General features: G+C 40.1%; 1 protein-coding gene across 2 annotated transcripts in view; it reads right to left on the reverse strand.

Annotated features, from left to right (window-relative positions):
* The window catches only part of Tmem65 (transmembrane protein 65), a 40,712-nt gene that overhangs the window by 13,563 nt on the left and 15,601 nt on the right, over positions 1-11,548 (reverse strand). The window contains exons 2-3 of one of the 2 annotated variants that reach the window (XM_029469720.1): positions 10,045-10,125; positions 300-344 (exon numbers count right to left, since the gene is read on the reverse strand). In XM_029469720.1, coding sequence (XP_029325580.1) covers positions 300-344; positions 10,045-10,125 — 126 coding nt within the window. The remainder of the gene's footprint in view (positions 1-299; positions 345-10,044; positions 10,126-11,548) is intronic. The other variant, XM_021183609.2, reaches the window with a different exon arrangement.

Here is an 11,548-nt window from a genome sequence, read left to right on the forward strand (position 1 = left end):
CCAACTAAATCCAACACATCCTTTTGCCAAGGAAGTAAAATATAATATATATTTTTTCTGAAAATTAAGAAAACTTCTAACATAAATTTACTTTTNTTACTAGATGATAAGAATATTTAAAAAATATTAGTTATCCCATAATACTGTGATATATGAAAGTCTCTTACATGAAAAATAGGATAACCTTTATTTATTTATCAGGAGGCTTTAATTTACTGACTGTTGTGCTCCTATAAGAAATTGTTCCTTCAGGTCCAAAAGAGAGGTGCATATCAATTTAACAATTAGAGAACCATTACCATATCTCAGCTGTCCTGGAGTGGGTGGTAGAGCTTCCAATTTTTCTAAAGGAAGAAAGGATACAGAGCAAGAGTTAGTTACAATTTTATAAAACAGACTTACAAAATGGAAAGATGGATTGATGTTAGTAGATTTAGATTATTCATTTTAAAGAATACTGGTATGGAGTAAATAACAAGACTAGGAACTGAACAGCTTCGGCCACATTCATGTCGGTCATGGTGTCGTTATGCAAGGAGCCCATTTGCATCCATTTCAGTAAAAACACTTTCTAGAAAATAAGGAAACTCTGGATGACTTAACAAGTATACAAACTAACACTGAGAGCAGAAAACACGACCACCCAAATATGCTTATACTTGTTTGTCTGTTTAGTTAGAGACAGAGTCTTGTTATACAGTCCAGGTTGGCCTTGAGTCCACAATCTTCCTGCTGCCAAAATACCTGTGCCACCACAACCACTTGGAAATTACATTTTAAAGGCAATGCCATTACAATAATGGTTTTACTGGCTTGTATCATGTCTTCCAATTAATTCCATTTTTAAATTTTCAGTGCTACACAACTAGAATAAGTAGTCTACACACCAGAACAAACAAACAAACAAACCTAAAAAGACATAGTGTTTTATCTAAGATAGCAAATAATAATAATATGCTATTCATAATGTGTGGCAGACAGCTCATCTTTAATCAGGAAGCTGAAAGATAACAGGTAATACATGACAAGGTTCTTCCAACGATTAACAGACGTGCCATGTCTGTCATGTAGAAACTTAGAACTATCCCAAAATGTAACTAGAACATCTTCACCCTCTGTGAAAGTTAAAAGGGTTAATAGCTCCATCTTAGTAGATGACTGGGTAACTCAGAGAAGAGCCTGTACAGATTTGCCCCTAGCAGGCACCTATACAGAAAGCTTGGCTCTCTGTGCAGCTGGGGTCAGGGGAAGTGGCTAGATCTGGATCGCTGGGGCTCTGACTTCATCAGTGGAGTCATCCTTACAGAGCAGTAGGACTGTGGCAGTATTCAGTGGTGGAAAGGAGGCATGGGTCCTAACTGGAAGACATACTTGGAAAGGTTCCAGTCTGTTTCCCAGACACAAGGCTGCTCCTTGTCCTTCTGCCATGATGGTCTACCTCATCACCACGTGGGGGGGTATGGGGGGGACGGGGGGGGAACAGGACAGACAATGGGGCCAACCCACTAAAGACTGACCCACATGATACAGGGAGCCAAGAGGACTCTTCCCCTTAAAGACTGTTTTTTGGTCTTTCTGGCTTGTGTGTGTGTGTGTGTGTGTGTGTGTGTGTGTGTGTTTTAACTTCTTGTATTTAGTCACAGCAATGAATAGCTGTGGTTTATATATTTGAGAACAGAATAATACTAAAAACAAAGCCTAGGGCTGGTGAGATGGCTCAGCAGTTAAGAGCACTGACTGCCTTTCTGGGGGTCAGGAGTTCAAATCCCAGCAACCACATGGTGGCTCACAACCATCCATAATGAGAAGCAAACAAACAACAACAACAACAAAAACATTTTAAAAAAAAACCTATGGGCTGGAAGGGGCGCAGGGGGAGTGAGTTGGGCCTGGAGTGAGAGGGCCAGAGAAAGAGGGAGAAAGGGAGGGGGAAAAAAGGAAAAGAAAAAGAAAAAGAAAAACAAAGCCTAACAAATAAAAGTCAATATAAAGTTGCAGGCTGGAGATGTAGCTCAGAACTGGGGTGCTTGTGTATCAGGTACAGCGTTGTTGGTTCAATCCTTCAAACCAAAGGGAGGGAGAAAAATGGAAAATTACAGGCCAGGTTCCTTCATGGACACAGTTAATTTGTAGTAATACAAATAGTAAAATAATTTAATATTAAGAAACTAATTTCTGAAAATGTAATTAATAAAGGGGGCTGGAGAGATGGCTCAGTGATTCAGAGCACTGGCTGCTGCTATCCAGATGGGTTCAGTTCTCAGCTCCTGTAACTCCAGTCCCCTGGGTTCTGACAACCTCTGACTGGGCAGGAACTGCATAGACACAGCTCATAGGCATGCAATAAGCAAAACACCCATGCATATAAAACAAAAGTTGGTTTTAAAATGTAACAAAAGATGAAGAATCCCAGTTTTCTACATGACCAAAACAAACCACAAAACCAGGAGAGCTGGTAAAATACTGTAGCCACCTAAGGAATAGCTCATTTTCATTCCTTGATGACTGAGATACTGTACCAAAATAAAATCCCCACTGTGAAGCTGAGTTCCTGTTTATCTAGGAAAGATGAAATTGAGAGCATCCACCATACAAACCACAAGTGAGCCAGAAAAGAACGTTTTCCCTCCTCCAACCCAGGTGCTTTTGAATTTGTTACATAAACATGTAAACTTTAAACTCCATTCATGTAAAAATAATGGCAAGTTAGATAAGAAAAAAAAATTTTTAATTATGAAAAATATAGAAATTTTTAAAAAATAATAATTAAAAATTTGATGTCAAATAGATTTAAAAAACAAACAAACAAACTTGAGAAGAAACCCAGGCCACACAGGAAGTTCAAGCCCGAGGCTCCATTGTCGGAGCACAGGGCGTTCAGGCCTCCAATCTATCTGTTGCTCAGCCATACAGAGGTCTCTAGGCATTGGGTCAATCACTAACTGTCAGACAGACAGACAGCACTGTGCCAATCTGCCCGAGAAAGCAGAGAATCATCCAAGGTGTACCCACACTCTGCTTGCCTCTAAGGTTCCAGGACCCCTTGGTTATGTTCTAAGAAGTTTAAGCCGAATCCTTAGCCAACTGTTTCGTTGTTTCCCTTCTGTGTCTAACGAGGCATCTGGTGGAGAGGAAATGACTAACTGGAGGCCGATTCTAATGAACTGAACTCCAGCTAATTAGCTTTTCATTGTTGCTATACTGGAGAATATCCAAGGGGCTTTCTCATTGGCAGAGCTCTTCCAGGAGTGTAGTGGCTCCGCCTTTAATCCCTGCAGTGCACAATGAGCACAGGACGTGAACCTGAGTTCAAGGCCAGCCAGGGCTACATAGTAAGACCGACCCTGTATCAAATAACAAACAAGTAAAACTGGGCGTGCTGGCACTCTGGAGGTAGAGGCAAGTGGATCTCTTTGAGTTCAGGACCATCCATGGCTACGAAGAGAGACCTTGTCTCAAAAAAACAAAAATAAGATCCAAAAGATACATACCATACTGAAGACAGTAATCCTAGATCTGAGCTTGCACTCCTGAAGACATTCTATGACCTAACCACTGTAAAGCAAGTATTTCCACTTTAGAGCTCACGTTTGCTTCAATCCTAGGCTACTCCTGACAGATTTTACCCATAACTCACAGATCACATGTGACTTACATTAAAATATTATAAAAACTCAGGTTACGGAAGAAAATCAAGTGACACTGTACTCTAGAGGCACAGAAAGGCAGGCTGTGTGTGTGACAGTTCAGGTAAGAGGCTCTGTGAAGCCTGAGATGACAGGAATACAGACGATCAGCTCTGCTGCCGTACCAGATAGAAAGTCCGGCTATCACTCACAGGGGACACTGAAGAACAGACGGGAGAAACAAAATCCTAATGTCAATCATTACTATTTTGTGTGGAGAAGAAAAAATCACTAACAGCTTTTAGAACAACAAACAACAGGGCTGAACTTTAAAAACATTCTCCCAACTTTCACTGCGTTAGCAGTGGGTAAGGTACTTTCCTAGGATAAAGCAAAGAAAGAACCAAGCCTTCTCTTAAGAGTCTCCCTGAGAACACAAGTCCCTGGGGGTCAGTGCTCGACAGGGGAGGAGAGGGATTAACACAGAGGAAAAGATGACAGATTTGGGGGCACTGTTTTCTCTCAAGGAGGCAAAGACAACCTCCCTAACACACACACACACACACACACACACACACACGCATGGTGTGTCATGCCATGCAGACATCAGTATCTTTGACCTGTGATCACTCAATACATGTAGAATATTTTCCCTGATTGGCAATATCTCCCTTCCTCACTTTGATATAATAACACTTAGCTGTTTTATAGAACTAAAATATGTACATGTGGCTTCTGTTACTAATAAATGTCAGATAAACTAGAAAAGATCAACCTGAGTGAGGTGACCCAATCACAAAGGAACACACATGGTATGCACTCACTGATAAGTGGATTATTAGCCCAGATGCTCTGAATAACCAAGATACAATTCACAGACCACATGAAACTCAAGAAGAAGGAAAACCAAAGTGTGGATACTTCGATCCTTCTTAGAAGGGGGAACAAAATACCCATGGAAGGAGTTACAGAGACAAAGTGTGGAGCAGAGACTGGAGGAAGGACCATCCAGAGACTGCCCCACCCGGGGATCCATCCCATAAACAACCACCAAACCCAGACACTTTTGTGCTGCCAACAAGTACTTGCTGACAGGAGCCTGTTATAGCTTTCACCTGAGAGGCTCTGCCAATGCCTGACAAATACAGAGGTGGATGCTCGAAGCCTACCATTGGATGGAGCACAGGGTCCCCAATGAAGGAGCTAGAGAAAGAACCCAAGGAGCTCAAGGGGTTTGCAGCCCCCTAGAAGGAACAACAATATAAACCAACCAGTACACCCAGAGCTCCCAGGGACTAAACCACCAACTAAAGAAAAGACATGGTGGGACTCATGGCTCCAGCTGCATATGTAGCAGAGGATGGCCTAGTCAGTCATCAATGGGAGGAGAGGCCCTTGATCCTGTGAAGGCTCTATGCCCCAGTGTAGGGGAGTGCCAGGGCCAGGAAGCGGGAGTGGGTGGGTTGGTGAATAGAGGAAGCAGGGAGGGGATAGGGGATTTTCGGAAGGGAAACTAGAAAAGGGGATAACATTTGAAATGTAAATAAAGTATCTAATAAAAAAAAGGTCAGATAAATTTGTACTCACATCAAAATAATTAGTAAAATAAACTACACAAAAACAAATATAGTGAGTATATTATCCAAAAATGTTATCTAGAGAAGATGAAACAGTATTTGTTTAAATCCCATCTGCCTTAGCCAAAGTGACTTTACAACAAAAATTCATTAATTTTTGAAACTGAGCTTTTCTGTCTATTAACGTAAACAAATGTATAGCAGATTAATTTTTATTGGAAACTTTAATTAGTTGTTTTTTCATACTTAGGATTCCATACCTAAATGTCTTGTGTTCCTCAGAAAAGTTATTAAGTGGTGTTTCCTGTGGTGCTCTTGAACCCAAAATAAAAGCAAGACGTGTATTTAAAGACTGCTTGAAAGCTATAAAATGTCTCCCAGGAAAAGTATGTCTAACAAGCCCCACCAGGCTGCTTTCCTGCCCCGTTTCTTCAGATGGAGGTCACGCCTTGCTGCCCAGGCTACACTGGACCCAGTGGCGCTCTGGCCTCAGCCATTCAAGGGCTGCAGCTACCGGGGTGCCAAGAACGCACCTGGCATTTCAGGTCAAACTCTATGAAAATAATTTCATGTTTTGAGATATAGATAAAATACAAGTAAGAAAGAAACTTTAAAATTTTCAAGCTCCAACTGTCTCTTTTAAATAACAAGACTCTAACAACAACAACAAAAAAAAAGGATAAACCTGAGTTTACTGTAGGATTTGATCTTTATATCTCTTCTTTACCATATTTTCCTTTAAAGATAATTGTATCAATATTAATAAAATTTATAGAATAATTTTTAGAGTAAGCTACACTTGTTGGTGTATTTCTTTTCTAATTCTTCTACAAGATATATTTTAAATGGAATTGAGAGACTGTAATAGGAGAAGTGTAAGTGAGACAACTATAATTTCCATATTTTAGTTTCCATTGTCCAATTACAAAATGTGTTTACAGCAATTGCCCCTGGATAGCAGAGCTGCAGCCCGTGGCATACATTAGCCTATTCTACATGATTCCATAGACAGTATGATTTGTTGTTTCAATGTTAAACACTCATTAAACTTACCCAAAACCTTTTTTTTACTTGTTGCTTTTCTTTTTTTTTAAACAATTATTAGATGTTTTCTTCATTTACATTTCAAATGCTATCCCCAAAGTCCCCTATACATTCCCCCCACCCTGCTCCCCAGCCCACCCACTCCCGCTTCCTGGCCCTGGCAGTCCCCTGGTACTGGGGCATAGAGTCTTCACAAGACCAAGGGCCTCTCCTCCCAGTGATGGCCGACTGGGCCTTTATGATGGTGATCTTTATCATTTCTTGAAATGGTAGAGGTTTTGCAAACCCAAGCAGCTTACATTCAATGACTTTACTGTGCTCTCATCGCACGGTAATTCATGGTTTACTTCAGCCTATTGCCATAAATGTAAACAATATCAAGAGAGATATTTTTAAATCATTTAAGTAAGTGTGAATAGCCAAAGAGCATCTCTCTGAGATGACAGGTGACAACCTAGAGCCTGCACCTGACCTTCTGGACACCTGCCCACTGCAGATCCATGCAGCATCTGTCCAGGGAACAGAGCCAACAGCACAAACCAGTCTCATCTACTAAGGAACTCGTGAAAGAGAGCAAAGACAAAACTGATGTTTTTAAACAAGAACCAGAGAACTACGATCCCAGGCATAATGGATACCTGTTTTGTTTTGTTTTTTTAAATAGGAACAAAACCATCAAACGGGTATGATGAAATTCACAGTAATGCCTTAAAGACTACAAAATACAAACCATGCTGCATGCAAAATAACCTAGCTAGCTATATTAGACAACAAAAGCTATGCACCAAAATAGAGATTTAGAGCACAATTTATAACATAATCATGGCTCGGTAACATATTTGCAAGAAACAAAAAATGAACACTCTTTAGAAAAAGCAAAGAACTTAACTGATTTAGTAGAGTTTAGTTAATATGTCCTTTTAAATAAATGCTTTGGGTTAAGCCCTTGAAAGTACTTGAATATGGTCCTGTAGTTTTATTTAGTAATTAAAAGTGCTTACTGTAAGATTACGACAGATTGATAGACATATATCTTGTGTGTGTGTGTGTGTGTGTGTGTGTGTGTGTGTAGTGATTATATAGTATATAATCAAAGATAATCCTGCTCAGCGTTCTAGCAGAGCTGCACCATCCCCTTGGCCTTCTGGAGAACATGATGGGCTCTATAAGGCTGGACTGCACCCAACCAGGTATCTAGAGGAACCACTGGGCCAGTGACACCACAGCTAAAAGCAGGAGCTGACCAGTGGTGTTGACAAGACAGCTACCATGCTCAACTAGATATGAACTTACTAATCTATTGAACTCTGACTTAAGTAATAATTACTATAGTACGGTACAATAACCTATGTCTCATTTCACAGTATCTTTCTGTCTTTTAAGATCAACAAACAAAACATTAGAGTATGGTTGCTGTTACATATGTAGCTGTGTACATGCAACAATTACAGAGGCTCCTTAACACAGGCTTCCCTGCCTTTATGCCTATGGATAACAGGAAATGATTACATGTGCTTTGTCTTTTAAAAGGCTAATCATCAAAACAACAGTGTAACTTTAAGTACAGTCAGATCTTGCTACTTTTACTTATTGTGGGTATTAGCATCTTCTTTGAAAAAGAATCATATAGTCAGTTATAATATTACAGATGAAAAACTTAAACTGAGCTAGAAAAACATCTACCTAGTATAATATATCATAAATAGTACATCTGTCTGTGAATGTGGTTACATAAGGACATTCATTTTAAGATAAAATTGCCTAACATCAAGGAAAGAACAGATTTCTCCGTGGGTTGCCTCCCTTTTCTCTTCCTATCATTCCTCAAAGAAGAAGTCTTCACAGAAGACTAGATGTGAGGGTCCGAAAGCACAGCATTCTCAGTGGGATGCTGCCTCCCTCTAGAAGCAAATGCACAGCTGCTTTGCATACGATAAAAAATATGAACTGCTCCTAGCAGCAGGGATTCTAAACTTCTTGGCGATACAGAGTCCATCACAACTAAGAACTATTCAGTCTAAATGTAAGGAGTATGGCCATCAGGAAATTCTCTGCTTTGAAGATACGAAGATGTAGGCACAGAGACAGTGATTCAATCATGATGTGCCTAGACTCTAGGTTCAAATTCTCTTTGATTTAGTAAACCTCCAACAGAAAATAAAGAACAATCAAAAATACCAACATTCACATATATAGCACTATCAAGACAATGGTCATGTGTTAATATTTGAAACAGGAAAAAAAACCTCAATTCAATAAACTACCAATTATCTTTTTTAAGTTGTTTTCCCTCTCTCCTAGAATATAATTTTCAAACAACAGTCATTATAAAGAAAGAAATCTGATACATCTCACCTCCATTCATGATGAAAGGGAAATAAAACTCCTTATGGCTCATCACGATCACCAGATAAAACACTACGTGAGTGGGGTTGGAGCATGCACACATCAGATTTCTGCTGGTTTCAGAACTACGTGGCCTCCGGTTTGGGGCCAATCTCTGTCTCTAACCCTGAACAAAGACATTGTCCTGAAATTGCTCTGAACTAAAATTCCACAGGGCCTGATGCAAATGCCTGCTCTGACAAGGAATAGATGCCAAATCCTGAACACATTTTCTTGATGCACATATGAGAGATTTCAATCTCTGCATTCCCAAAGACTCAACTGTGTTATCTGTCTTTGTTATATACTGGTAGCTTTTGGAAGGACACTACCTGAATGTCGCAAAGAGGAGTAGTAACTAGGGGCATAACTAAAGACTGAGTTTCTAACACTGTACCAAATAATCCATACTGTTGCTCAGTTACCGTCTGGGTTGTGTCCTATCAGCTATGGAGCAAATAGCATTTCTCTGTTTATGTTGGAACAATCTCCAGAACAGTTCACAACCAAAACTCCTCTTCGAACGATGCTACCATTATGTGTGTGCTTACCTGCTGCCTTCTTTTCACACTGGCATTAGAATTAGCAAGGTACAATATAGGATTTTCCAGACAAGGAACTAACATGTGAGCGCAGAGATGTGCACACACTTGTGCCTCTACATTTCTCTGAAGTTCTGACAACTCGGCTTTTGTCCTTGACCCCATAAATACTGTCTGAGTGGTACTTAATTCTTATCATTACAAAATTTCTTCAACCCATAAAGCCATAAAATAATTCACTTTCATATGCTGTACTGCATTCTTGAGCAATGTTAAATGTTAACTAGCTAATGTTAAATCTTAAATAGACTACGAATTGAAATAATGATAGAGAACATTGATTTTTAACTATTTTTCTCTGTGTGGATTTCATACATAAACACACGAACAAGTCTGCCACTACTAGTATATGCGACTGTACAGCTACCAAATCTAACAAAATATAGCAAAATCGCCTTTCACTTCTGGCCTTAGCATAAACTTAGAACTTATATAAATTTTCAGACTGCTCAAGAGTACGTGTCTATATGTGAGGAGCAGTCAGGTACAGTCTCCCGATGTAGCCCAGGGTGGCTGTGAGCTACGGTCTATCTCAGCCTCCTTAGGAGCAGTAAAGCATGCCCTGCTCCCCGGCTTATACTTTCTCCTGGTCACAATGTAATCCTTCAGTTAGTTAAGCATGCACTTATTACTCAGGCATATCCACAGGCCAGGATTAGGTAATGGAAACAGTCTGCTAACAATCTAAAATATTAATGCAAAAAATGTTTTTAAGCATTCTATTTCAAACAAACAAGAAGACCTGTCAAACAGATGCTTTGCAGCTTGCAACAAACATCTGCCAGACAACACTGCAAGCTTGTACTGTACCAAAACTATCAGGGGTCTCTGCTGCTGACACCTCCTCTGCGCGCTTCGCAATGACCACCTCAGGTTTGGGAAATCTGCACGCTAAAAATAGTCCAAAATCAGAACGCAGTCAAGCAACGAAGTCATTACAGCGTGTGCAAATATAAAATACATAAGAGTTTTTTACAGTGTTACATACTAGCACATAGGCAGACCTTCCTATGCACAGCAATGTAACACTGGCAATGAGATATTAAATGGTACAGTCATAATAGCCATTCGGGCAAGAGTAGCTCCGAGATACAACGTTTGCCAAGTAGGTGGCCCTGGCTTGTGTTAGATCCCCAGCACTGAAGAATAATAACAATAACAACAACAATAATAACAACAACAATAACTGGTAGGAAAATTTTAAATGATTCTGTGACATTGAAGATGTATCCTTTCCACCCCCTACAGCCCAGGGGCAGTGGTGCCCTAGCACTAAGGAAGCAGAGACAAAAAAATCAAGAGTTAAGGCCAATCTGAACCACAGAGTAAATCCCAGGGCACCCTGAGCAAAGTGAAACCCTTTCTTAAATATAAAAAGCAAATGTGAGGATGGGACAGGTGCCCCTGTGTGGAAGCCAGAGGGCAGCTCCTATCATATGACACTATAACCAGGCATGATTGAATCTTTATCAAAAGGCCATCACCTTGGTCTCAGGCCTCTGGCTATGATAATAGAAAGCAAACCAATGCAACCATGCTTCCTCCTCTTCTTCCTCCTCCTCCCCCTCCTCCTCCTCACTATATAGTTGGTTTGGGATTAGAGGCATTCGCTCTCACACTCAGTTCACACTTTCCATTTCTCTGATGCACCACTTTCATTTTCCCCATCACTTCCTCATTCATTTGCTGCTTGCTTGCTTGCTTGCTTGCTTGCTTGCTTGCTTGCTTGCTTGCTTGCTTGCTTGCTTGCTTGCTGAGCTAGGATTGTGCGGTGTTGCCCAGAGGGGCTTAAACTCCAGAGTTTAAGTAACCATCTTGCTTCAATCTCCAATAGTTATGACTACAGTCATGTGCAACCACATCTTCAGCTCCCTGTCAGTTATCCACTCTGGAAAACGTTCCATGGGTTTATCACTATAGGACAACACGAAAAACACAATTGCATGCACTTCTGTCTGATAATGAACTGAATAATGGATACAGTGGCCAAATACAAATGCACTGTGATGAGGTTGGTCACGATCAGCACGCACATCTGGGTTTACAGAGTGGTCTGTGAACTGAAGCACACAACAAAATTTGCAGAAAAGTCTGTAAGTTGTACAATTAATACTTTGTACAATTAATCAAAGTTAATAAACAAATAAAGTTGGAGTCCCAGTGTTGGAGACTTATGCCATTTAACTAAAGCATAATCATTTAAACCCATGTACCTGAGAACCACTAAAGCAGAAACAGCCTATTATGCAAATGAAAAATAGATTATTCAATGTCATGCATAAACTCTACGTATGCAAATTAATAAATTATTTTT

Source organism: Mus caroli, chromosome 15 (genome assembly GCF_900094665.2).
Source record: "Mus caroli chromosome 15, CAROLI_EIJ_v1.1, whole genome shotgun sequence".
NCBI classification, from domain to species: domain Eukaryota; kingdom Metazoa; phylum Chordata; class Mammalia; order Rodentia; family Muridae; genus Mus; species Mus caroli.